Raw genomic sequence first — 25,008 nt, forward strand, 5'->3', positions numbered from 1 at the left:
TGGAAAGGGAGCTGCAAGTCATAGAAAACATCTGCAGGAGGCTGGAAGGGTCAGGAGATGGCAGAACACCAGGCGCCAGTTTTAGTGCTCCAAGGAGGCGTCAATGCGGCTTTTGTGGCCGGGCTGCCAGGGCTGCAAACTCTTCTGCTTACCCTGGCAGTGGGCACGGCCAGAGGGGTGCACGATCCTCCACATGCCTGTCCTGAAGGTGGGAAGGGAGGACATAGGACACCTGGCACCAGTGGGAGCAGAGGTGGCTGCTGGAGATGTCTCTGCCTGCAGCTGCTCCAGCCCCAACTGCCTGCATTGGTGTCCCCTGCCTGTCCCAACCCCTGCCTGCCTTGGTGTCCCCTGCCTGTCCCAGTCTCTGGCTTGCATTGGTGTCCCCTGCCTGTCCCAACCCCTGCCTGCATTGGTGTCCCCTGCCTGTCCCAACCCCTGCCTGCCTTGGTGTCCCCTGCCTGTCCCAACCCCTGCCTGCCTTGGTGTCCCCTGCCTGTCCCAGTCTCTGGCTTGCATTGGTGTCCCCTGCCTGTCCCAACCCCTGCCTGCACTGGTCCCTGTGCTCTCCCAGTCTCCTCCCTGCACTGGTTCCTGTGCTGTCCCAGTTCCCTTCCTGTACTGGTTTTCCCTGCCTGTCCTAGTCTCCCCTGCCTGTCCCAGCATGAGGGTCTAGGCTGTAAGGGTGGGAACAGCCCTGCTGCCATCACCCAATCTGGGGTTGGCTTTAGGGTCACTCAGCTCCTTCCCTCCCATTCTTCTCCCAAGGAACAAAAGACAGGATAAGATGGAATGGCCTCAAATTGCCCCAGGGGAGGTTTAGGTTGGACAGGAGGAGAAATTTCATCACTGAAAAGGTTCTCAAAGCCCGGCACAGGCTCCCTGGGGAGGTGGCTGAATCCCCATCCCTGGAGGTATTGGAAAGAATCCCACAAAAGGGGCAGAGATGTGGTGCTGAGGGATGTGATGGGAGCTAGAGAATGATCTGAAAAGTCTTTTCCAACCAAAATGATTTTTGTGATTCTAGGGGAAAGTGGTGATCCAGTGCTGGCCAGGACTCGGGGGGAACAGCCCTGGCACTGCCAGCCCAGTGCCTCCTTCTTTTGAGATGGTTTAATATGAGAGAAAGCAAATGCACAATACAAAATTTAAAAACCGGCCTGTGTCTGCCCCCCCCTCCCCACCTCTCCCCCCCCAGGAGGAGCCCAGCATGCAGGGAGGGGGCTGGGGGTCGGCTGGCTATGGTGGCTGCTCCCACACACACAACACGATGCTCTTGTAACAATTGTTTCGTCGTCTGTCACTTTGCAGAGGGTCTGGAAGGGCCCCAGCCCAGCGGCGCCAGGCACAGCCCCACGGGCAAGGTCACTTCTCCTTCTTGGGGGCTTCTGTCAACTCTTCTTTGGAGGCCCCAGGCACCTCCTTGGGGGTAGAGCTCTCCTCGTAGCTGAGGGAGAGAGGGACAAGAAGGTGGTAAAACACTAGAAGAGGTTGTTTGGGGATGTGGTTAAAGTCCTGCCTCTGGAGACAGTCAAGATCAGACTCAGTGAGGCCCTGGGCAGCCTGATCTGGTTGAAGGGGTCCCAGCTGACTGCAGGGGGGACACACAAGACGAGATTTGAGGAACCCTTCCAACCCGATGCAATCTGTAATTCCTTGAGGTCAGACCTTGTCTGGGGACAGAGACCTGTGCCAGGCAGGGCCAGCCCAGGAAGCCAAGGTGAGCTCCAGCCATCACCTCCCAGAGCAGGAAACATGATGGGGCAAAGCTCAGGGGTGGGGAGACAAGTACTGGGACACCCCCCAGACACCTCCAGCCATGGGGGGCAACCCAGCTAGGGACTGAGGCTTCATCCAGCCAGCCCTCAGGCCAGCTCTGAGCCTGGGCTCTGTCCTCATTCCTGAGAGCACCATCCTGGCTAGCCACACATTTCCATGCCAAACACTGCTGCCAGCAAGGAGGTGGGAGCCACAGCGAGACCAACAACCACCACCTCCCCTTCCCAGGGTTTTGCTCCTCTGGCAGCCACTCTCCCCCCACCCCCAGCACCATCCCTGGGGCCCTGGCGAAGGAAACCCAAGAGCCTGGAGGGGCAGAGAAGTGAAATCCTCTCCCCCTTCAGAGTTTTCCTCTGGAAAAAAACAAAACCAACCAAAAAGAGGGAGAAGCTGATGTGGAGCAGTGAGAGGATGCCAACTGCTGCTGCCAGGGGAAAGGGGGGGATGCCAGGAGCAGCCCCTACCTGGGCAGAGCGACAGACAGAAAAAGGGCACCACAGGCGACTGCTACATGGCACTGGGGCTTTGCTGCCGGCGTCGGCGGGGGCAGGACAGCTTCTGCTGCATGGAGTCAGCAAGGCTGGCTGGAGAGCCTGACACAGTGGGGAAGTGGGTGAGCCTTGGAGTGTGAGGCAAGATTTCAGCAGAGGATTCGTAGCTGCAGGAGAGAGAGAAAGAGCAAAAGGAAGCAGGAAGGGAAAGGAGGGAGAGGAGGACAGAAAGGAGAGGCAGGGAGAGAGAGAAAGAAAAAGCAGAAGAATTTTGGGAGTGAGGCTGCTGCAAACTCACCACCCTGGGCAGGGTGCTGTCCCCTCTGGCTGCTGGCCGCTGCCAGCTGAGGGTGAGGTGGGCCTCAGCTTCTGTCTGCAGAGCCCAGGGCAGGGTTGCAGCATGGAAAAGAGAGGGGTGAGATCCCAAGGAAAAGCAGCTCCCACTAAAATCCAGACCCATGGGTAGAGCCAGGCAGCTGGAGCCCACAGGGCAGCAAGCTTGGGCACTGGTGGGGGGCAGCAGCAGAGTGGGACAGGGAGCAGATCAAGGTGGCAGCCCCTGTCCTGCAGCTCCAGGTCAGTGCCTACAGCAGCATGAGCCCCAGGATGGTTTCCTCACTGTTGAGGGGCAGGGTGAAGGTCACTGCCTGCCTGGGAAGGCTCAGTGAGGTTGAGAGCCTCAAAACTCATCTGTGTCCCCAACCTCTAGCTCCATCAGCAGCCCCTCCCCATCTGGCAGCACAGAGTTGCTGGCTCCCACCCTCCCCCCAGCACTGCCCTTACTGGTCCCTGTATGAGACCCTCTCTCAGAGCCCATAAGCAAGCAGGGAGCTGCCACCTCTGGGCTGTGACCAGCGTGGGGAGGATCAGGCCACAGAGCACACCAAGGCTGAGCTCCACCTGATGGGACTCCTGCAGTGGGAACCCTCCCAGGCACATGTCCTGTCATGTCCCACTTCCTCTGCCTGCAACTGCAGTGACTGCAAGGGGGGGCTGCACTCCAGGGTTGCATCCCCTCCCCCAGCCACCTACACTCAGCCAATCCCAGCAGGCAGAACTCTGCTGCTGGAGCAGTTTGTACCAGCGCTCTGGGAGGGGGCAACTAGCCCCTGGCACACAGCTGCCAGCCTCCCAGCCCCACAGCTCCTCTCTCCCCAGTTTCCCAGCGCTGGAGGGAGGGAGGGAGAGAGGGAAGGAGGGAGGGAGGTGGTGCTGGTGTCAGCTGGTGAGTCAGGCAGTGGGCTCCCAGGTGCACAGGAAGGACGATCCCAGGACGCTCGGCGCCTGCAGCATCGATCCTCAGAAGCAAACATCAAAGGGAGGGCAGGTGTGGCAGGGCTGGGGAGCTGGGGGCCCAGCTGAGAGCTTGCTGGGAACACTGGGAACAGGCAAAGCAGCATCTCCCAGGGGAGGGGAAGGAGGCCAAGGCAGCTGGATCCATGCTGTGTCCCAGTCTTGGCACTGGTTTCACTCGGAGCAAGCTGGGAGCTTGGGTAAGGGCACCCCTGGAGCAGGGAGGCTGCAGGGCCCTGCTCTGGGAAGAATCTTCCCCAGTCTGGGTTGGGCAAATTATTGTTCTGGCTGGACTTGAGAGTCTTAAAAAGTCTTTTCAAACTGAAAACATTCCATGGTTCTATTGCTGTCCCTCCTCTGCTTCAGCTGCCCTGGGCCACCACTCATCCACTAGTACAACTGGGAGAACCAGTTCCCAGCAGGGCCAGGCCAGGCTCCCTGGGGCTCAGAGGGGACAGTCCAGGCAGGAGATGGCAGCTGCTGGCTGACAGCAAACAGGCAAAGGCCTGGAGTGTGGCAGGCTGAGAGAAAGGCTGGAAGTGACAGCACAGCTCTGGGCTCCCCAGGTCAAGAGAGACAGGGAACTGCTGGAGAGAGTCCAGCAGAGGCTCCAAAGCTGCTGAGGGGCCTGGAGCAGCTCTGTGAGGAGCAAAGGCTGAGAGCCCTGGGGCTGAGAGCCTGGAGAAGAGCAGCCCCAGAGGGGATCTGATCAGTGCTCAGCAAGAGCTAAAGGGTGGGGGGGGCCCTGGGGGGGCCCTAATAGGGCCAGACTCTTATCAGTGGTGCCCAGCAACAGGACAAGGAGCAGTGGGCACAAACTGGAAGCCAGGAGGTTCTACCTGAACAGGAGAAACTTGTTTGGTGTGAGGGTGCAGAGCCCTGCAGCAGGCTGCCCAGAGAGGTTGTGGAGTCTCCTTCTCTGGAGAGCTTCCAACCACCCCTGGGCATTGTGCTCCTGGGCAAGCTGCTGTGGGTGCCCTGCTGGAGCAGGGCTTGGACTGGGTGATCACCAGAGGTCCCTTCCAACCTCACCAGGCTGGGATTCAGGGATCCTTTTCTCTGCATTCCCTGGGGCAGGCAGATTGCTGCCAACCAAGATCCTCCACCTGAGCTGGGAACTGGGATGTGCTCAAACCAGCCCTGGCTGCTCTCGCAGCTGGATCCAGCTCTGCTCTCCCCCACCCCCAGGCCCTGGGACACAATGACCAAGTATCTGCAGCCCAGGTGCATGGTCCCACCCTGCCCTGCCTGCCAGCACACGGCAGGGCTCTGTCACTGGGGCGGAAAAGCCAACACCAGATGCTGCCTGCCCGTTGGTGCCGCACCAGAGGCCCAGCCCAGCTGCGGGGAGGTGGCTGGAGCCAGGGCTGGCATGTCCCAACACAGCCCCGTGCCCGTGCCAGCTCACACGCCCAGGGCCTGCCCAGGTGAACCCATCCCTCCAGCTGTGCCCAGCGTGGGAACATCTGCACCCTCCACCCCCCACCCCGTGCTGCAGCCCTGCGGGCAGAGCCGCCCCGGGCCCCAGCTGAGCCTCACCTGAACATTTCGGTTACTTCCCCCTTGGCCAAGGCCACCAGAAGTGGGAATCCAATGCATGCAGGGACCAGGTAGAGAAGAGCAGGCTGTGGGGGAGGGAAAAACAACAGTTAAACCACAGAGTCCCCCTCAAGAGGAGCCTGAGGGGAGCTGGCCCTGGCCCCTTGGCACCCCATGGCATCAGTCACGGTGCGGCACAGAGGCTTTGTGCCCCCAAAGTGGCTTTGGGAGCCAAGTGGCACTCAGCAGCAAGAAACCCCTGCTCTGAGGCCACAAACACAGCCAGGGTCCACATGCAGAGCACCCAGGGTGGGGCTTCAGGGGCAGTTTGGTTGCAAAGAGCTCCAAAAACCCCCCAGGGCAGCCTGGGTGAGAGGCTTGTGAGTGGAAATGCAGCTGCCTGGAGCCAGGACTCCACTGGGCAGGAAAGATACTGGAAAAACAAAAGCCAAGAGAAGGAATGGGACTTTTTCCTGGCATGGTAGAGAGGGATATCATGGTCAGACTGGTGTGGCCTGCTTGGGATGTGCATGGTGGAGCTCACCTGGGCGTGCTTGAAGATGTGCATGATGAATATGGTCAGGCCCAGCCCGAAGATGTAGGCCACGAAGCTGGTGTAGAAATAGGTGTGTGTGTTCTTCTTCAGGCTGCAGGGAAAGGGAGCAGAGCACAGTGACCTTGGCTTAGAGATGCCAGGGGCCAAAATGGAGCTGGCACAGCATTCCCAGTCCCATGGGAGTGGTGTGGGACAGGAAGGGGTGACACCCAGGTGACAGGCTGGGGAAAAAGGAACAAGTGACAGGATGAGAGGAAATGGCCTCAAGTTGCCCCAGGGGAGGTTGAGATTGGACATCAAGAACAGTTTCTTCCTCCCAAGGGTTGTCAAGGGCTGGCCCAGGCTGCCCAGGGCAGTGGTGGAGTCCCCACCCCTGGAGGGGTTTCAGAGCTGTGGAGCTGTGGTGCTGAGGGCCATGGGTTGGTGGTGCTCTGGCAGGGCTGGGTTGATGGTTGGACTCCATGATCTTAAAGATCTCTTCCAACCAAAATGACTCTGTGGTTCTATGATCCAGCTGCTGGATGGCCACTGGGGGGTGGGAAGAATCAGTGCTTGGACCCAGACAGAGGGTCCCCCCTTTCTTGGGGGAGACACAGCCAGTCCCCGACACCCCAACTCTTAGCACTTGCTGGTTCATTGCAGGACAGGCAGCAGGAACTGGGATTCCCAGCAGGTGCAGGCAGGATGTGGGTGGAAACACCTGGAGAGCTAGCACAGAGCAGAGAGGGGCTGAGCAACAACAGCAGGAGCAGGGCCACACCACTGCAGCTCCACAACGACCCACTCAGTGTGGGGCAACTGCTGCAAGCTACACCCTGGCCAGAGGTGCAGCTCCCCTGTGTAGGAAGGAACTGCTTTCCCCATTGCCAGCCCAGCAGCAGCCAGCACTGCCAGGCACTGATTTGCATCCATGTGAGGCACCTCCCAGGTGCCAGCATGCCCAGCTCTTCCCCGTGCCATCACCGCTTCCCCTCGCTGCCTCAGCCCTCTCCTCCTCAGAGCCAGGGAGCTGGAGAGGCTCAGGGGTGGCTGTTAGGTGCTGCCTGCCCTGCCACATCATGCAGCAACTGCACTGAGCTCAAACAAATCCCCTGCAGCACTCACAAAGCTCTCCAAGAGCTTCCCCTCACACTCTGCCTTGTCCCAGCCTCCCTCCCTGGGTCCCCACACCAAGCCCTGGAGGGGAGCACACAACTGTTCCTCTCCTGCCTCCCCCTTGATCTGCAGTTTGATGGTTTCTTCTTTTTTTCTTTTTTTTTCCTCCCCCCTCTACAAAAGCAGCTCAAAAATGCTGCAAGATCCAACCTGCCCAAGCCCCTTCCCTGCCACCCACTCACCTGATGTCAAACCGCAGCAGCAAGGCAATGAAGATCCCTGCGGGGAGAAGGGGACAGTGAGGGGACAGTGAGGGGACAGAGGGCTTGAGCCAGGCAGGGCAGGACCTGCAGCGGCTCCGGGTGCCATGCCTGGGCTGACAGTGCCCTCTGGTGGCACAAGGCATTGGGACAAGCACCAGGACCTGCTGGGAGGTCCCCCAGGTCACACAGCCTCCTGCCAGAAACGGCCAAAGGCAGAGCCGGGCACCTGCTCAGCTGCCCACAGCCTGAGCAGTGAGGGGACCCCGGGCGTGTCCCCCCCTTCTCTGGCCTCACCTGGAATGACAATGTCTCCCAGACCCAGCATGGCAAAGTTGTCAGCTTCCAGCCCCTTCTCCAGCAGGTCCTGTGGGAAAACCACTGCCAGGAGCAGAGAGGAGCAGTGAGGGAGGAAGGTTTGTGCTCAGCACATCCCAGCACTGCTGTTGCCTGGTGAAAGGGGACCAGAGCAGGGCAAGACCCTTGGCCTCCTCCTCTCCTGCAGCTCTCCCTTTTCCTCTTCCTGAGAACTTCTGGCATGGGAATCTGAGGGGTTTCAGGCAGGTTTCAGCCCCAGCTCCCAGGACCCAAAGCACTGTGTGCTCCACAGCAGCAGAAATGCAGAGACTCACAGAATGGGATGGGTTGGAAGGAACCTTCAGGATCATCCAGTTCCAACCCCCTGCCATGGGCAGGGACACCTCCCACCAGCCCAGGCTGCTCATCCAACCTGGCCCTGCACACCTCCAGGGAGTGGGGAATCACAACCTCCTGGGCAACCTGTGCCAGTGTCTGCCCACTCTCACTGTCAAGAATGTCTTCCTAAGCTCCAGTCTAGATCTGCCCTCCTGCTGCCTTCTGGAGGGGGTTTGGTTGGTTGGTTGGTTTTTGGGGGGGGTTCTGTGATTTTTGATGAAATTGCTCACTCTGTGGGTAGAGACCAACCCAGCCAGCTCAGGGCTCTGCAAACCATCCCTCCCCAGAGCCTGGCCCCGCTGCCTGCAGGTTGGTGACACCACACAGCAGCCTAATAGATCACTAGAGGGAAACCCTCCTGCACACATCCCACCCTCTGAGCCATCTCCAGGTGGTGGGGGGGGTGCAGAGGGCAGTGACTGCAGCAGGGCAGAGCAAATTCCCCCTCCTCCAGCAGACAGGGGAAGGTCCACTCACGTTTTATTGGGGCCTCGAACGATTTGGCAACTGTCACCATCACGTTGGTGCCAAAGACCTAGGGACAAGCAGAGGAGGCCAGGGTGACCATGGCTGCACAGGGACATGAACATGTTCAGATATAGGCCCCAGCGTGGCCTCAGTGGCAGAAAATAGCCCAAAAGTCACCAAACTGTGGGCAGAGGAGCCCCAGAGGTGAGCCCAGCAGCCAGGGGAGAAGGCACAGCACGGTGCTGGGACAGGTGAGCACACCAGGGGTGCTTCCAGAGCAGAGCCAGGAGACCACTCACATCCCACCCACCACCCAGGGCTGTTTCAGCTCTAACTACCCAAATCTGGACAGCCTGGGCACTATGCAAGGGGTGAGCTGAAGGCAGGAGGTCTCAGCAGAGAGCCCCAGCCAGCAGCAGGCTGCTGCCTCTGAGCTTCCAACAGAGACTGCAGTGATTGTCACATCAGCTGTGCTTGGCCCTGAGGTCATTTATTTGTCCTGCACTCGTGGCTTTAAATGCTGGCAGGGTTTGGGGCTGGACTGCAAACACAAAGGGCAGCCACCACACTCAGCAGAGACTGGTTTGGGGGGGAAGGGACCTTTGAAGCTCACCCAGTCCAAGCCCCTGCAGTCCCCAGGGACATCCCCAACCAGAGCAGGTTGCTCCCAGCCCCAAACAACCTGAGCTGCAATGGTGCCAGGGATGGGGCAGCTCCCACCTCTCTGGGCAGCCTGGGCCAGGCTCTCCCCACCCTCAGAGTCAAACATTTCTCTCTTCTTTCCAGGTCTGCATCTCTCTTGAATTCAAACCACCACCCCTTGCCCTGTCCCAAGAGGCCCTGCTCAGAAGTCTGCCACCAGCTTTCTGCTCAGCCTCTCTGAGCACTAAAATCCCACCAGAAGGTTTCCCTGGAGCCTTTTCTTCTCCAGGCTGAGCAACCCCAACTCTCTCAGCCTGGGCTCACAGCAGAGGGCTTCAGCCCTCCCAGCATCGTTGTAGCCACCTCTGGCCCTGCTCCAACAGCTCCACATCTCTCACATGCTGAGGTTTATTTGTGCTCTTTTCCCTACCCAGGCTTCTACTCTGGGATCCACCAGCAGCAGACACCAAGCAGGTGCTGGTTAGCAGCAGGTGAGCAGATCTTAGAGCTCAGGATTAAAGAGAAACCTTAAAGCAAGTGCTCAAGAGATGCAAAAAAACTTTAGCTGAGCCACATTCTCCTGCTGTTGGGTTCTGCCATCATCCCCAGCACAGCCCTTTGGGTTCTGCCATCATCCCCACCACAGCCCTTTGGGTTCTGCCATCATCCCCACCACAACCCTTTGGGTTCTGCCATCATCCCCACCACAACCCTTTGGGTTCTGCCATCATCCCCACCACAACCCTTTGGGTTCTGCCATCATCCTCACCACAACCCTTTGGGTTCTGCCATCATCCTCACCACAGCCCTTTGGGTTCTGCCATCATCATCACCACAACCCTTTGGGTTCTGCCATCATCCCCAGCACAGCCCTTTGGGCTGAGGAGGTGGGAATCCCTAAATCCCTCCTGCCAGCTGGTGCCCAGCCAGCCTGGGGCCTCCAGAGAGGCAGCAGGCCCTGGCACGTGCCTGCCAGGTCCGCCCCGGGGGGGACCTTTACCCAGAAGACGTCGTAGATGAAGAGGCCTCCCAGCAAGATGCAGCCTGTGCTGACGTTGTTCAGGTGCAGCAGCTCCACCCCATTGAGGGAGAATGCCAGCCCAAAGAGGTTGTTGGCAATCCAGTGCTGAGAACGACAGGAAAAGGAAGATTTGGGTCCCTCCCGTGCCCGACAGCCTGAGGAGGCTTCGCCTAGCAAGGGGCTGGGGTTTGATCCAGCTTGGTGCTTGGTTCCCCATCCCCAGCTCTGCCCCAGGGCTGTGGTTCATTTACCTTTCTCAGCAGGTACCAGACCCCCACCACGCTGCTCAGGGCCAGGCAGACCAGATCCTTGGTGTCAAACTCGTAGTTCACTATTTCTGCAACCAACCAGAGCGGAGTCAGACACTCTGGGCAGCCCCAGCAGCCACTCCTCCTGCGTGGGGCTGAGCTGGGAGGCTTCACCACAGCACCCATGTCCCAGACAGGGGGACAGACACCCCAGCAATGCCCCGGCCCAAGGGAAACGCATGCAAAACCCCACAGAGGGAGCAGCCAGCCCTGGAAGCCCAAACCTCCTCCTTCAGGCAGCCTCTGCCACAGGCTCAGCATCTGTGAATCCTTCTGCTGAAGAGGAAATTGGATTCAGGCACCGTCCAAGGCAGGGGAGGCAAAGCTTCTCCCCCTTCCTGCACCAGTTAACTCCTGGTGGTATCTCTAGAAGTATTATTCCCTTACCAGTGAAGCTACAGGGCAAGGTACTCATCAAAGCATCTTCTCCCAGTGCAAAGACTTGAACCCACATCAGTTAAGGCACCACAAAAAGAGACTCCCCAAGGAGCTTAAATAGAATCCCAGACTGGTTTGGGTTGGAAGGAACCTTTCAAGCTCATCTAGCCCAAGCCCCCTGCAGTCAGCAGGGCCATCTGCAACTAGAGCAGGTTGCTCACAGCCCCAACCAACCTGAAGTTGGCCAGAGGGGGGGCAAAATAAAGGCACTACACTGAGCAGCAGCCACAGCTCTGTCCCTGCAGCACTCTGGGAGCTTTTTTTGCTGCCAAGCAGAGAGGCTGCACGGAGGGGAAAACACCAGCAAGAAGGTGGCCAAAGCAGCCCCAGCTCTGCAGGGACAAGTGGGGCTCACACTGGCTCCAGAAGCAGTGAGCAGGTTGCTTTAGGAGGCTGGAAGTCAAACCACCAAAGGAGCACAAAGCAAAGCAGTGAAGGCAGAGGACCCGGAAGCTGCTCAGGAGGTGGGGGAGCCAACATACCCTCCTTGCTCTCCCCGGAGCCCTGGGTGAAGAGCAGCTGGTACTGCTTGTTGGGGAAGTTTGCAGGGAAGAATCTGTTCATCATGGGGCTGAAATGAGAGCAGCAGAGAAGGGCAGTTCAACAGAAACCTTGTGGGACGCTCTGCCCACAACCTCTGCCAAGTTTTACCACCTCAGATCCTGGCAGGAGCCCCAGCTTCAGCCCCCAAGCTGCAGACACAGGACCTCATCCTCCCCAGAGGTCTGATCTGCCCACAGGTGACAGTCCCCACAAGTGCTTTAAGCCAGCAGGACCAGAATAAGAAGGGAAGAACCCATCCCAGCCCCCAGCATGTGCCCTGTGCCTCCCAGCAGCACTCTGGGCACCCAGAACTTGGCTGTGCCACCACTGGACAGTCAAAGACAAATCCCTTGCCCAGAGCTACTGTAGGGAACACATCTGGTCCCCAGCACCCCACAGCTCAGGAAACAGGAAACCAGCTTTTAGTTTTTCAGTTACTGAAACAGCTCCAGCTTTCAACACCTCCCACCAAGCAGCAGGCTGAGGGGCTGGGGACATTACCATCAGCTCCAGCTGCCTGTTTCAGCCATCCCAGGAAGGGCAGCACAGGAGCTGAGGAGCTCTGTCCTTCACAGCAAGGACTGTGCCAAGCCACAGCAGCCCCTGGGGGTGAGGTGGGCTTGATGGTGGCCACCCAGATCTCCAGGAGCTCTCCCAGGGAAGCTGTATGGGGACTCCCAAGGCATTGGTTTCCCCCACAAAGTTTGGTTCACATCTTCACACCACCAAGGGCCAACAATTGAAGAGCTGGGCTCTGCTGTGAGGTAGCAGGGCTCCAGAAAACCCCTCCCCAAGAAACACAACAGCTGGCAGAGGGGGCAAGCCTCAGCCACCCCTGCCCCACTCACAGCCTTCCCTCTGCTCTACCTGATGGTGTGGGAGAGGGCAAGGATCCCCAGCACGAAGAAATACATGGAAAGGAGCAGATTGATGTACTCTTGAGAGAATATCTGCAAGGCAAAGGCAGAGAGGGGTTAGTCACTGCAGAGGCCTCCCCAGCCACAGCATTTCACGCTCCTATTGGCAGCTGCTGTGTCAGTGCTCCAGGGAGAGGAGGAGAATAGCTGGAATAACCCAAATTCCTGCTCTGCTGATGGGAAAGATGTTGGAAATAACCCTGAACAAGCACAATGGCCCTGGGAGATGTCCTGCACCTCCCAAGCTGCTGGGGTTGAAAAATAACTCCTGTGCTGCAGAAAGGAGGACAGAGCTTCCCCCACCCAGCCAGCAGCAGGCACTGAGGCTGCTCCAGCAGTGGGGAGCAGCAGCAGCAGCACCCCCACCTCCTGCTGCAGTGGCTGAGTGTGTCCTGGCCTAATTAAACAAGGGGTAATTAGAACTCCTTCCCCCCACAGGCTGCGGCCTAACTGCTAACTCGCAGCCCTACAGCCCCCTGTGGGAGGGACAGGTCTGGTAGAGCACAAGGCTGGGGAGGAGCAGCTGAGGGAGCTGGGGTTGTGCAGCTTGGAGAGAAGAAGGCTGAGGGGAGACCTTCTGGCTCCCTACAGCTCCCTGAAAGGAGGCTGGAGCCAGGTGGGGATTGGGCTCTTCTCCTAAGGAAGAAGTGAGAGATGAGAGGGAACAGCCTCAAGCTGCCCCAGGGGAGGTTTAGGTTGGCCATGAGGAACAATTTCTTCCCCTTGAGGGCTGTCAAGGCCTGCCCCAGGCTGTCCAGGGCAGTGGTGGAGTCTGCATCCCTGGAGGGGTTTCAGAGCTGTGGGGATGTGGTGCTGAGGGCCATGGGTTGGTGGTGCCCTGGCAGTGCTGGGTTAACTCAATGGTCTTGAAGTTCTCTTCCAACCAAAATGATTTCCTGACCAGCTCTGTGTTGGCTCTGCACCTCTAGAAGACCTCACCTCAACACACAGGGGCTCACCCCAAGCTAGGACCCCCCCAGGCCTGCTGCTGAGGTGGCTTTGGAAGCCCAGCACAGAGCACCACACAGAGACAGCAGCATTTGCACCTCAGCAGTCCCTGGCACCTTCTGTGCACCATCAGGTCAGTTCCTGGAACCAGGAAAAGCTCAAGGGTGAACTGATCCCTCAGCAGCTCTCCAGAACCCACCTGTGCACAAAACCATTCTGATTTCCCCCAGGATGTGCCAGGTCAGGTGAGGACCAACATGCACGGGGGCACTGAAGAGCTTGAGCTGTGCAGCCTTACACACTTTGTCCCAACACTAAGGGCCAATAATGGAGCCAGCCCCAGCTGGGGAGCTCCTGCCCAGGTAGGGAGGGTGGCAGGCAGCAGCTCCAGTGCTGCTCACTTACTTTAAAGAAGAGGTAGAGCCCCAGAAGGGTGCAACTGGCAACGATGGGAAATCGAGCAGCATCTCGGCTGGTGATGGTCTCTGGCATCTCTGAGGAGTTCTGGGGAGGGAAGGAGAGGACAGAGGGGATCAGGCCTTGCTCTGGCTGCACACTTGAGCAGCAGCTGAACAGACTCAAGAGAGCCTTTAAGAGGGGCACAGCATCCACTGCTCCCTCATGATTCCCAGAGGTGGGGCTGCGTCACAGGCAGAGCTTGGGATGGGAAAAGCAAACCTCATCCTTCCAAGGGCTGTGATAATTTGCTGCTTTTATCCTCTTGGGGAAGGAAAAAGAAAAAAAAAAACCTGCACTGGCATTGTTCCTTCCCCCCCTGCCCAGCTGGGCTCCCTCCCCATCCCCACCCAGCCAGCCCCATCTGTGCACACCATATGTCCAGCACCCTGTGGGTGACGTTTCTCTCCAGCCACCTTTTTATCCCTCACCTCGCTCTTGGGACACTCCTTGTGCTCAAAAGCCCAATTTCTAAATGCCTTTTTATTTCTGAGACATCTCTGCAGCAGCTAAACCAGCCCCTTTTCAAGCCATTTCCCAGGAGAGAGATTTGCAGCTTTCAGAGGAGAGGCAGAGGGCTGCCTGTGCTGCTGCCTGCTCCCCTGCCCATCTGGCTGCTGCCTGGAGGTCTAATCTCACACAGGCACCTGCAGCCAGCACCAGACAGGGCTCCTGCTGGCAGCCCTTCTGCAAAGCCACTCTGTGAAGGAACAACAGCTTCTCCTGGGCATGGCAGCTGCCACACAGTGCTCAAGCAAAGGCCTAACAAAGGCTGCCCATGGCATGACCAAAGAGAATCCCTCCCCCAAAACCGTATCTGGGCACTGCTCACAGAACATATTGGACTGAGCTGGCAGGAGCCCCCCCCCCCAAATCATCTGGAACCCCTTAAGTAAGACATAAGGGTGACAAGGGGCTTCAAAAAGAGTAAGAAATCAGACTGTGTAAGCCAGTTCCACCTCCTGAGCTTCAGGAGACAGTGTTGGGGTTTAAGTTCCCGTTTCTACCCGAGGCCAGGGGAGAGATGTAGAGAGCAGCAGGATGGGCTGCAGGGTTAGCACAGGGAGGGCAGGCAGCACCCAGGGGACCTGCTCCACTGCTGTGGGGCACAGCCAGGCAAAGCCACACAAGAGCCTCCCCAAAACGGCATCTCTTGCAGGGGAGCTCTGAGCGTCCTGGTCTAGTGGGAGCTGTCCCTGCCCCCTGAAAGGGGGTTGGAGCAGATGATCTTTAAGGCACCTTCCAACCCAAACCGTTCTAGGATTCCATGATAAGGGACGGGGTCGGGTTTTGCAGCACTTGAATTTATCGTGACAGTGAAAACAGGGCTGGAGACGCCGAGGGCAGACGGATCTCCCCCATGGGTGTCCCGCCTCTACCGGGACGCGGCTCTCTCTGCCTTGCCAGGGCCGGGGGCCGGCTTGTGGGACGGGGCCCCGCAAGGTGGGGGTGGGCTCCCGAGGGCTGGAGGCCCCGGAGGGCCTGTCAGGAAGCGACACGGCTTGCGGAGAGGCCTGGCCGCCCCAGGAGGGCGTTCGGTGGGGCTGCCCCGGGCCCGCGGCGGTACCTTGCTCTTGGCGCAGCTGACGGAGCGCAGCGCCCCGAAGAAGATGGGCAACAGCGCCATGAGGACGAGGCTGCCGTAGGCCAGTGCCATGCCCTCGGGGGTGGCGGGAGGGCGGGTAGCCGCGGGGGTCCCGGTCCCGGCTCCAGCTCCGGCTCCGGCTCCGGCTCCAGCCCCGGCCCCGGCGGCGCTGCCGTTGTGCGCCGCGGCCTCCTCCATGGCGGCTGCTCCCCGCCGGCTCCGCTTCCGGCCGGCGCGCGGCAGGGACACGTCCTTCTTGCCACCGGAAGTGCGTCACGCGGCACGCGGCCGCCTGGCCCGCCCACCGCCGCGCGCCGCGCGTTGCTAGGAGACGGCGGCAGCCGGGAAGCGGTCCCGGGTCCCGCGACTGCGCTCGGGGGTCCCGCGGCTCCGCTCGGGGGTCCCGCGGCTCCGTTCGAGGGTCCCGCGGCTCCGCTCGGGGGTCCCGCGGCTCCGCTTGGGGCTTCCGCGGCTCCGCTTGGGGGTCCCGCGGCTCCGTTCTAGGGTCCCGCGGCTCCGTTCGGGGGTCTCGCGGCTCCGCTCGGGGGTCCCGCGGCTCTGCTCGGGGCTTCCGCGGCTCCGCTCGGGGGTCCCGCGGCTCGGCAGCTAAGCCCCGAGGGTCACTCTCCGGGGGTGGGCAGGCCCTGCTCCACTCACTCCACTGCTTCGAGACCGGGACCGGGAACCGTGAGGGCAGGCCGAGGCTGGTGGGACCGGGCAGAGCCTTGGTCCTGCTGGTCACAGGATGTCCTGGTTGGAAGGGACCTTAAGGTCATCTAGTCCGACCATAACCTAACATCTCCCTGGACGCAGCTGTTAGACCACGGCCCTAAGCTCCTTATCCAAGCGACTCTGAAAGCCCTGCAGGGATGGGGCTCCACCACTGCCATGGGCAGCCTGGGCCAGTGCCCCAAGGCCCTTTCAGTGAAGAAGTTTTTCATAATATGCAACCTAAACCTCCCCTGCTGCTGCTTGAGGCCATTTCCTCTCATTTTACCACTTGTTACCTAGGGAGAAGAGACCAAGCCCCACCTGGCTCCAGCCTCCTTTCAGGGAGCTGCAGAGAGCCAGAAGGTCTCCCCTCAGCCTCCTCCAGGCTGAACACCCCCAGCTCCCTCAGCTGCTCCTCCCCAGCCCTGTTCTCCAGACCCTTCCCCAGCTTTCTTGCCCTTTTCCAGACCCACTCCAGCCCCTCAATGTCCTTCTTGGAGTGAGGGGCCCAAGACTGAACCCAATATTGGAAGTGCAGCCTCACCAATGCCCAGTCCAGGCTGCCTGCAACTGCTGTGCTGTCCCAGCCCCCTCAGCCCGGGACCATCCCAGTCTATGGTCACTTATCCCAGACCCCATGGTGCCAGGAGTGAAGCCAGTGAGGCAGCAGTTCCCCAGCTCCCTCCTGCCCTCAGCCATGAGGACCAGGAGTGAGCAGGAAGGTGGTGGCTTCAGCCACCTGAGGTGGGTCAGGGTCTCACAGACTTCTCCATCCAGCCCTGGGTTTTCCTGCCCTTCCCCGTTCCCAACGCACCCCCCCGGTGCTGCTGAGCCACTCCTAGCCCACCCATGGCCACGCTCATCAAGCAGCCGCTTCACAAAACACCTCATAAGTGACACCAAATTCTCTCTGACGCTGGACAGGGGCCAGGGTTCCGCTGGAAAATTGGCTGAAATGTGTTTTTTCCTCCCACATATCCCCTCCTGAGCCGCCGGCAGCCTGGCCACGCCACCAAGCCTCCTCCCCCTCTTCCTCCTCTTCCTCCTCCTGCACGTCCCCATCGCCCTCTGTGGGGTGAGAGTTTGCTGAGGCACAAAAGATAAAACCTGAGCAAAGTGTGTGTGTGGGGGGGAACCTGAGCCAGGGCAGGGGGGAAAGAGGGCAGTGGGCTGAAAACTCCAAGTTTTAAACGGATTTCTGTTTTAATGTTTGGGTTTTTGTTTTTTTGTGGGTTTTGTGGGTATTTTTTACAAAATAATCTATTTCAGGACCGAGGGTGATTCATAGTTTTGTGTTGCAGGCAAAGGGCAGATGGAATGGCCCCCTGGGAGCCCCATTCTGGGCCACTGGCCTCTTGCTGCTGCTGGTTCTTCCCCAAAGGAGAAGGACAGGCACAGAGCAGCTGTGACCCCCTTCTTGACCCCTTTGGGGACACACACCCCTGTCCCAAACCACAGATTGGGTTGGGAACCCTCATCACAGGCTGATGCTTCTCTCCCAGCCTTGCTCCTGCTGCTCAGGCCCCTGTGCCATGGCCCTGCATCATGCCAGCCCCATTTTGGGCTCCAAGATGCAGCTCCCACCTCAAACCCTTCCAGGAGTCCCCCAAAGCCTCTCCCTTGGTTTTGGTTCCTGCCTGAGGAGCAGCAGCTCCATTTGCTCCCACAGTGCCCCCAGATAGCAGGAACCTCCATCCCCACTGGCACCAATGCTCCCTCAATGGGAGCAGCAATGCCCTGGGCACTGCCATGGCTGGGCAGGGAGTTGAGGTGTCCCAGCTCAGCTCCTCCTGCACCAAATCCCAGTTAAGCAGGGTGGGTGCATAGTCCTGAGCTGAGAGGGAGCCCCAAGTGATGGTGGGGGTGCCCTCCTGCATGGGCTGAGGAAACTGGGCAAAAAAAAGAGAAGAGTTGTGTCTCTGCAGCCCTGGGGTTGGCATCCCAGGGCAGATGTTCCCTTGTCCCAGGGAGATGGTGAGCAGAACAGAGTATGCCAGGACTGATGACACCAAGGCTGCTGGCACTGGGGTGGGTGGCATGGCATAAGGGGCAAATAGTGCCAGGAAGGAGGTGGGATTAGGGGAGATTGGACTGGGATTGATGGGCACCCAGGAATGGGTGGCACTGGGACAGATGGCACTGAAGCCAATGGCCACCCAAGGACAGATGGCAGTGGCATGGGTGGCACAGGAATTGATGGGACCAGTGGCCACTCAGGGATGGACGGTACTGGGATGAGTGGAACTGGAATGGCAGGCACTGGGGCTGATGGACACCCAGGGATGGACAACAGTGGCATGGGTGGCACTGGGATGGATAACACTGGACAGATAACCACCCAGGGATGGATGGCACTGGGACCGATGGCACTGGAAGGGGTAGCACTAGGACAGATAGCACTGGGACAGAAGGCCATCCAGGGAGGGTCTGGAGGCACCAAACCCCAGGTGACAGCCCTGCTGGGGGCCACAGGCAGCCCCCAGTCCCCCACCAGTGCCTCCTTCTTCCTCCCTCGCTTCGTTTCCCAGCTCCAGGCCATGGCCCCCCCTTGGCCTCTCCTCCCACCCTGCAGCTTGGTTGCATTTTTCTGGGTTTGAGCTCATTCTTTCCACTCCCCTCGCTGCTGGCTGCCAATTTTCCATCCCGTGACCCCCCTGCTGCCTCCTGCCGTAGGGAAACACTGGCCACAGCTGCGGGAGGGACAGGCAGCAGCAAGGAGCCCCTCGGCCCGAGTAGGCAGCCCCCAGCACCCTGTGATCATCCAGCAGTCCCGGGAAGTAGGGTACAGGGAGCTCAAGGGCAGGGCCCTGGCACAGCAGCAATGCCATGGGCACCAGCACTGTGCAAAGCACAAAGGAGCATGAAGAAAAGGCTCCCCTGGTCCTGGGCAGCAGCCCTGGCTGGGGTTTGCCCTTGAGGAGAGGCTGTTTTCACAGATTGCATCTGGCTGGAAGGGACCTTCCAAGGGCATCTTGTCCAACCCTCCTGCAGGCAGCAGGGACACCTGCAATTAGATCAGGCTGCTCAGGGCCACATCAAGTCTGATCTTGAATGTCCCCAGGGATGGGGCCTCAACCACCTGTCTGATCAACCTGTTCCATTATTGCACCACCCTCACTGTGCAGAACTTCCTCCTGATGTCCAATCCAAACCTCCCTTGCTCCTGTTTCAAACCACTGCCCCTCCCCTCCTGTCCTCACAGACCCTTCTGAACAGTCCCTCCCCAGCCTGCCTGTAGGTCCTCTTCAGATTTTGAAATGCAGCTCTGAGGTGTGCCTGGAGCTTTCTCTTTCCCAGGCTGAACACCCCCAGCTCCCTCAGCCTGTGCTCGTAGCAGAGGTGCTCCAGCCCCCTGAGCCTTTTCGTGGCCCTCCTCAGGACTCACTCCAGCAGGTCCATGTCCTTCTTGTGTCCCCTTTGTGCTGCTGACCTCCTCTCTGGCTGCACCGTGCTGGCCAGGGCCAAGCATCTCCTCAGGCTCCAGCTGCAGAGCAAGTGGAAACTCCTGACCTGACCCATGGCTGATCCTCCCTGGCACCAGGCTCCCTGGGCAGGATCCCTCGTGGTGTTCTGGCTGCTCAATGCCAGCACAGCCCAAAAACAACCAGTGGAGCCCACACGGCTCCAGCGTCACCTGCCCAGGTGCCCAGGGGCACTCACTGCTTGCTGCAGCCAAACACGTCCCTTCCTGGCAGTGCCACCCTGTCCAGGGAGCCAGGAACCACCAGCAGCCCAAGATGCAGCTCCCATGGTGCCAATGAGCCCTTTCCAGAGGCTCTTCTGGAGCCAGCTGGGCGGTGCAGAGGGGCTGGGACCTTCTTTCATGGCAGGGAATGATGCTGCAGACACAGGGGCAGGAACTGAGACTTCCACTCCCGGGACAGAGGCTCTGCCTGCTCTTAGATGTTTCAGCTGGTGGAGATGGAGCCCACCAAGGCCATGCTGGACCAGGAGGCAAGTCCTCTGCCCTGGCTACATCCAAGGAATCTAGCCACATGGCTCTGGAATACAGCTCCCCAGGCAGGGCAGGGACTGAGCAGAGAGCAGCATCTCTCTGCTCTGGTTTATTCTGCAGGTCCAGGGCTTTCCCCATTGCACCAGGACAGAAAAACCTCAGCCTGAGAAACACCAGTGCCAGGGAGACGTGGCACAAAACCCTGGCACAGGGGTGCCAGGAGATGCTGCCAGTGCACCCTCAGCCACTCTCCCCACGTAGGATGTTCAAGAGGTGGACACTGCCACTGCACCCTCACTGGTCCCTGCTGCCCCACAAAGAACAGGCACCATGGGCAGGACCTGCCACACCCCCAGCAGTGCCCAGCCCTGCACTAGGGCACAGCCAGCCCTCACCTGCAGCTCCACAGGACCATCTGTGGTGAGGGTGGTGAGACACTGGAATGGGTTGCCCAGAGAAGCTGTAGATGCCTCATTCCTGAGGGTGTTCCAGGCCAGGCTGGATGAGGCTTTGGGCAACTTGGTGTAGTGGGAGGTGTCCCTGCCCATGGCAGGAGGTTGGCCCCAGGTGGTCTTTAAGGTCCCTACCAACCCAAACCATTCTGGGATTCTATGATCAGTCTCCCAGGGTCCCACCACCCCAAGTACAGGTGCCCATCCCACCCTCGGCTCCACGAGTGCATTCCAGGGAATCATCCCCTCTCCTGGAGGAGAAGCAACTGGATCTGGAGCCGCCCCGGGCATCCCTCAGCACCAGACCAATCATCTCCAGGTCCTCAGCACGGCTCCAGCTCTGTCTGGGCTCTCCGCGGAGCCGGTGGCCGCTGGCATGCGGGAGGGACGGGCAGGTGGCAGCACTCAGAGCACGGACAGGTCGTGGCAGGATTTGGAGCGGGCTTTGAGGGTCACTTTGCTGCTGTTCCTGGCTACCAGCCTGTCGAGGAAGCGCCGCGCCCTCTTGGTGAGGCTCTCCTTGCGCTTCTGGCCAGCCGCGGGGTTCTTGGGGGCCTCTTTGGGTCCGCGGCGCAGGCGGATCTGCCGCACCACCCCCTCGAAGAGCTCGGCCACGTTGTGCTGCAGGGCTGCCGACGTCTCGATGAACTTGCAATCGAACACCACGGCGCAGGCTCGGCCCTCTGCAAAGGGAAGGGCAGGAAAACGGGGCACGGCCCCGCTGGCACCCCGGCCGCAGTCAGGTTCGGGGACAAAAGGGACAGACGCGGGGTGCAAGGAGTGGGGTCCGCAGCACCCAGCCAAGGCCTGCTGTCAGCTCTCACCTTCGAGGGAGACCTCTCGGCACCGCACCAGGTCGGTTTTGTTGCCCACCAGGATGATTGGGATGTCCTCAGCCTGCCGGGCGCGGCGCAGCTGGATGCGCAGCTCCGAGGCGCTCTCGAAGCTGCCGCGGTCGGTGATGGAGTAGACCAGGACGTAGGCGTCCCCCATCCGCAGGCACCGGCTGCGGCGCCGGCTCTCCTCGCCCTGCCCAGAGGGGAACAGGATGGCATCGCCCCGCGAAGGGCTGCTGGCATCCCCCTGACCGCTGCCAAGGCATGGCAGAGCACGCTGGCACCACGCAGCGCACCCCACCTGGCCCTGCATGGTGGGCACCAGAGGTGTGGCCCCGTGAACCTCCTGATTCGGAGTTTCCTCCTCTCTCGGCAACAAACTGGGGCTGTGGGCTCAGCTTGGCATGGAGCACTGCCCTCGGCCACTCAAGGCTGGCATCGTGGGTGCCTGAGCCAGGCCCAGCCCCTGGGGTAGGTCGCTGGTGGAAATAAAGGGATGTTTTGGGGGTATTTTGATGCTGGGGCATCTCTGGAGATGCCAAACGCAGCCTCAGCCCATGCGGGTGCTCTGCCCATGCATCGCTGCCCTGGAGGGTTAGTTGCTGCCCAGTGGCACCCACAAGAATGCCAGGCCCTGGCATGGAGGGAGGCCAAGGAGTGTTTTGAAGGAGGAGGTGACAGCAGCACTGCCCAGAAGATGCCTCTGTGCGCTGGGTGGAAGGAATGCCCCATGCCAGGCTCTGCCACCGCTCTGCCCGTTGAATCACGTGGCCTGGCTGGCAGCACCATCTCATGTGGATGTGCCCAGTTGGCTTCCCCAGCCCCGTCCTCAAACCCTTTCCATGCCTCTCAAAGCAGGCTGGCACCACGCTCCTTCCCCCCCCACCACCCCTCACACCAGGGGCACCCTGTGCCCGCATGGTGCCCTGTCATGAGAATCTTCACACCTGGGGAAGGTGGGCAAAGAGTCACCCAGAGACATGACCCCCAAGGCAGGGATCTTGCCCCCAGTGCCATGTCCCTCTGTGTGGTGAGGGCAAGCAGCAAGCGCTGGACACCTCTGGGAAAGCCCCAGGGCACTTCACAGAGCCCAGCAGCCCCAAAGCAGTGGCTGTGCCCACCCAATGCCTCCTGCCTGAGCACATGCCAGCTCCCCCAGCCCTGCCGTACCCTTTGCTCCGACTCCCAAGCGTCCATCACCAGCAGTGTGGTCTCCTCACCGTCCACGGCCAGTGTGCGCTCGTACATGGCCCCTGCAAGATGCCAGGAGAGCCTGGTTGGCCTGGCACTGCCTGGGCACCCAGCCCTGGCCCCGGTGCCAGGCTCCTCTCCATCTCAGACATGGATGTTTCCCACTGCGGGGCCCTAATGGACGCACTCTGCCGCCGCCCCCCCTCGCCCCCTCCTCCAGGCCCCTCCAGGGTGGGTGTCCCTGCCGCAGAGGGTCCCCAAGCAGCCCTCAGCCCTCCCGGCACTCACCTCCGTGCTGCTCCAGCAGGTCCCGCTCCTGGACACCGGCGAAGACGTTGGCCAGGCTGGTCTTGCCCACGCCGGGGTCACCCAGCAGCACCACTCGGTACCGGGGCTCCAAGGAGACAGAGGAGCCCGAAGACTCCGAGGACCAACTGCTCCGGGAGGCCGCGGCCCTGCCCCTGGCCTCGGGCGCGGTGTGACCGAGCTGGGGGTGCCCGGGCTCGCTCCGGGGGGGAGCATCCAGCACCCCCGGCCGCGGCAGAGGAGTGCTGGCTCTCCTCCGCAGCGGGGTCTTGCTCCCGTGCTGCGTGTTCAGGGTCATCGAGGCACCCACAGGCCCCGGTTCCCGGTGTCGGTCCCGGTTCCCGGTGCCCGTCCCAGCCGGCGGTAGTTCGGGCACAACTTTCCCCGGGACAGACCCCGCCACCGCCCGGTCCCGGGCTTTAAATCGCTGGAGGCGGAGCCCCCTGACCGCGCCCGGTCCCTCCCACACCGGACACACCCCCGCCCGCACCGGCTCCGGTCCCGGATGCTCCGTCCGGTCCCCGAGGTCCCCGCGGGGCTCCCGGTGCTGGGGAAGGGCGAGTTTTCCCCCGCGGAGTGCGTCCCCTCCGTGTCCGGGGAGCAGCCGGGGGGGGTGGCGGTTCCCTGCCGGTGCCCCCCGCATGGCTCCACTGCCTTGCCAAGTAAGGAGCGAGTAGTGCCCGCTGCCCAGCAGGGCTGTGCTTTGCCGGGAGCTCGATGCCCAGCTTGGCAGAGGCCACAGCACTGTCACCAAGAGCTGGTGATGGAAAGCACGGCCTGAAGCTTGCCTGGCACGGGTGAGGACAGGAACTGTTTTTATTTGAACTTGTTCGTTGGCACCACTGTCAGCAAACGTCCCAAACACTGGCAGCAGTCTGGCCCCATCCCCAGTCTAACCCACACTGGGAAGGACTGGAAGAACCCCAAAGCAGCAGGGCCAGTCCCAGGACACCCCTCAGAGGGATAGGGAAGCTACTCTTGGCATCAGCTCCTCCTGTGTTACTAGGATGGCACGAAGGGGGTGTGAGGGCACGAAGAGAACACGATGGCATGGAGCAGACATGATGGCACGAAGGGGGTGTGATGGAATGGAGAGGATGTGGTGACACCAAGAGGACACTCTGTGGCAAGGCTCAGATGAGCAAAGTCCCCTTGGTGGGGACACTGAAAACACCTCCATATCCTGTCAGCACCTGAGAGAGAGAGAGAGAGAGAGAGAGGAGGCTTAGGAGGGGCAAAGCAAAGAACAGGAAGAAGTTTTGGCTGGATTGGTGTGAGGAGGAGGAGAAGCTTCTGCGTGGTTAGGGTGGGAGTTTGGGGACTGCTTGGCCATGTCCAATCCCACCTCCCCCAGCAGCTGGAGGTGGGGGGAAGCCAGCTGGTGTTAGCTGTGCTGGTTTCTCCACGTCCCCAGGGTCTGAGACTGGCATTTAGTGGGGAGGACCCAACTTGTTGTAGGACACAGGACAAAGCAAGCTGCTGGGGGAGCAGGGGAAACTTTTTCAAACCAATTGAGGGTTGCCCCAGTTGAGCCCAGTCCCACCTCTGGCTCAGCCCAGCACAGCTTTGCTTCCCAGCTCACCCCTCATGGTCTGTCCCAGCTACTAAACAGGTGACAGAAGAAATCAGCTCCAAGCCTCAGCCCTTCAGGGCCCTGTCTGAGAATCACAGCAGAGCTTTGGTTGGAAGAGACCTTGGAGATCGTTGAGTCCAACCCTTAGCCCAGCACTGCCATGGCCCTCAGCACCACGTCTCCATGGCTTTGAAACCCCTCCAGGGATGGGGACTCCACCACTGCCCTGGGCAGCCTGGGCCAAGCCAGAGATAATCCTTCAGAGGGAGAAGGAATGAAATTAGCCCACATCAGTGAGTCCTGAAAGGCAGACAGAAGCCAAGAAGGCCTGGTTAAGAGCAGGCAGGAGCAGACAGGAGCAGGCAGGAGCAGGCAGGAGCAGGCAGGCACATCTGCTTTCTCACAGGGAGTTGGGCTTGCTCAGGGCCCTGCTCATTCATCTCCATCTCAGGCCAGGACAAACTGTATGTCCAGAGTGGCCCCATGCAGGGCTGGAGGCTGCTGGTGGAAGCCCTTGAAGCAAAAATGAGGTTTTAATGAGGGGGAACTGAAGTGCAGGTGGGAATGGACACACAGAGGGCACAGCTCTGATGGGCTCTGTGCCCAAGGAGGGTCAGCAAGAACCCCAGAGTCAGAACCAGAATCATTTTGTTTGGAAAAGCTCATCCAGTCCAGCCCTTCTCTAACTCTGCCAAGTCTGGTGCTGAACCATGGCCCTCAGCACCACATCTCTATGCCTTTTAAACAGCTCCAGGGATAGAGATTCAATCACCTCCCTGGGGAGCCCATTCCAGTCTTTGAGAACCCTCTCAGTGAAGAATTTTCTTCTCATGTCCAATCTAAATGCACCTTGGGGCAACTTGAGGCCATTTCCTCTTGTCCTGTCCCTCGGGAGAAGAGACCAACCCCCACCTGGCTCCAGCCTCCTTTCAGGGAGCTGTACAGAGCC

At 60.1% G+C, this 25,008-nt stretch overlaps 2 protein-coding genes across 2 annotated transcripts; both read right to left on the reverse strand.

Annotated features, from left to right (window-relative positions):
- Window positions 1-1,410: 1,410 nt before the first annotated feature.
- On the reverse strand, window positions 1,411-15,233 carry HM13 (histocompatibility minor 13). Its single transcript, XM_054391869.1, has 13 exons — window positions 15,018-15,233; window positions 13,400-13,498; window positions 11,997-12,079; window positions 11,069-11,157; window positions 10,092-10,177; window positions 9,820-9,945; window positions 8,187-8,244; window positions 7,311-7,394; window positions 6,996-7,032; window positions 5,647-5,749; window positions 5,103-5,188; window positions 2,244-2,437; window positions 1,411-1,447 (listed from the first exon to the last, which is right to left on the reverse strand). The coding sequence occupies exons 1-12, from the start codon at window positions 15,231-15,233 to the stop codon at window positions 2,287-2,289; spliced, it is 1,218 nt and encodes a 405-aa protein (XP_054247844.1). The 3' UTR covers window positions 1,411-1,447; window positions 2,244-2,286.
- Window positions 15,234-20,558: 5,325 nt separating this feature from the next.
- Window positions 20,559-22,784, reverse strand: REM1 (RRAD and GEM like GTPase 1). Its single transcript, XM_054391938.1, has 4 exons — window positions 22,469-22,784; window positions 22,137-22,242; window positions 20,978-21,159; window positions 20,559-20,836 (listed from the first exon to the last, which is right to left on the reverse strand). Exons 1-4 carry the CDS (start codon window positions 22,782-22,784, stop codon window positions 20,559-20,561), a joined length of 882 nt encoding a protein of 293 aa, XP_054247913.1.
- Between the last annotated feature and the right edge of the window lie 2,224 nt (window positions 22,785-25,008).

This window comes from Indicator indicator, chromosome 24 (assembly GCF_027791375.1).
Source record: "Indicator indicator isolate 239-I01 chromosome 24, UM_Iind_1.1, whole genome shotgun sequence".
Taxonomy (NCBI): Eukaryota; Metazoa; Chordata; class Aves; order Piciformes; family Indicatoridae; genus Indicator; species Indicator indicator.

Coding starts and splice junctions, on each gene's coding strand:
- HM13 (XM_054391869.1), bottom strand. CDS start 15,233: ATGGAGGAGGCCGCGGCGCACAACGGCAGCGCCGCCGGGGCCGGGGCT. Junction 11,158..11,996: donor GCCCTCTCCCACACCATCAG/GTAGAGCAGAGG, acceptor CTCTCATTTCAG/CCCCATGATGAACAGATTCT. Junction 5,189..5,646: donor ACATCTTCAAGCACGCCCAG/GTGAGCTCCACC, acceptor CCTCCCCCACAG/CCTGCTCTTCTCTACCTGGT.
- REM1 (XM_054391938.1), bottom strand. CDS start 22,784: ATGACCCTGAACACGCAGCACGGGAGCAAGACCCCGCTGCGGAGGAGA. Junction 21,160..22,136: donor CGGCAGGGCTGGGGGAGCTG/GCATGTGCTCAG, acceptor CCGGCGCCGCAG/CCGGTGCCTGCGGATGGGGG. Junction 20,837..20,977: donor CCGAGAGGTCTCCCTCGAAG/GTGAGAGCTGAC, acceptor TTCCCTTTGCAG/AGGGCCGAGCCTGCGCCGTG.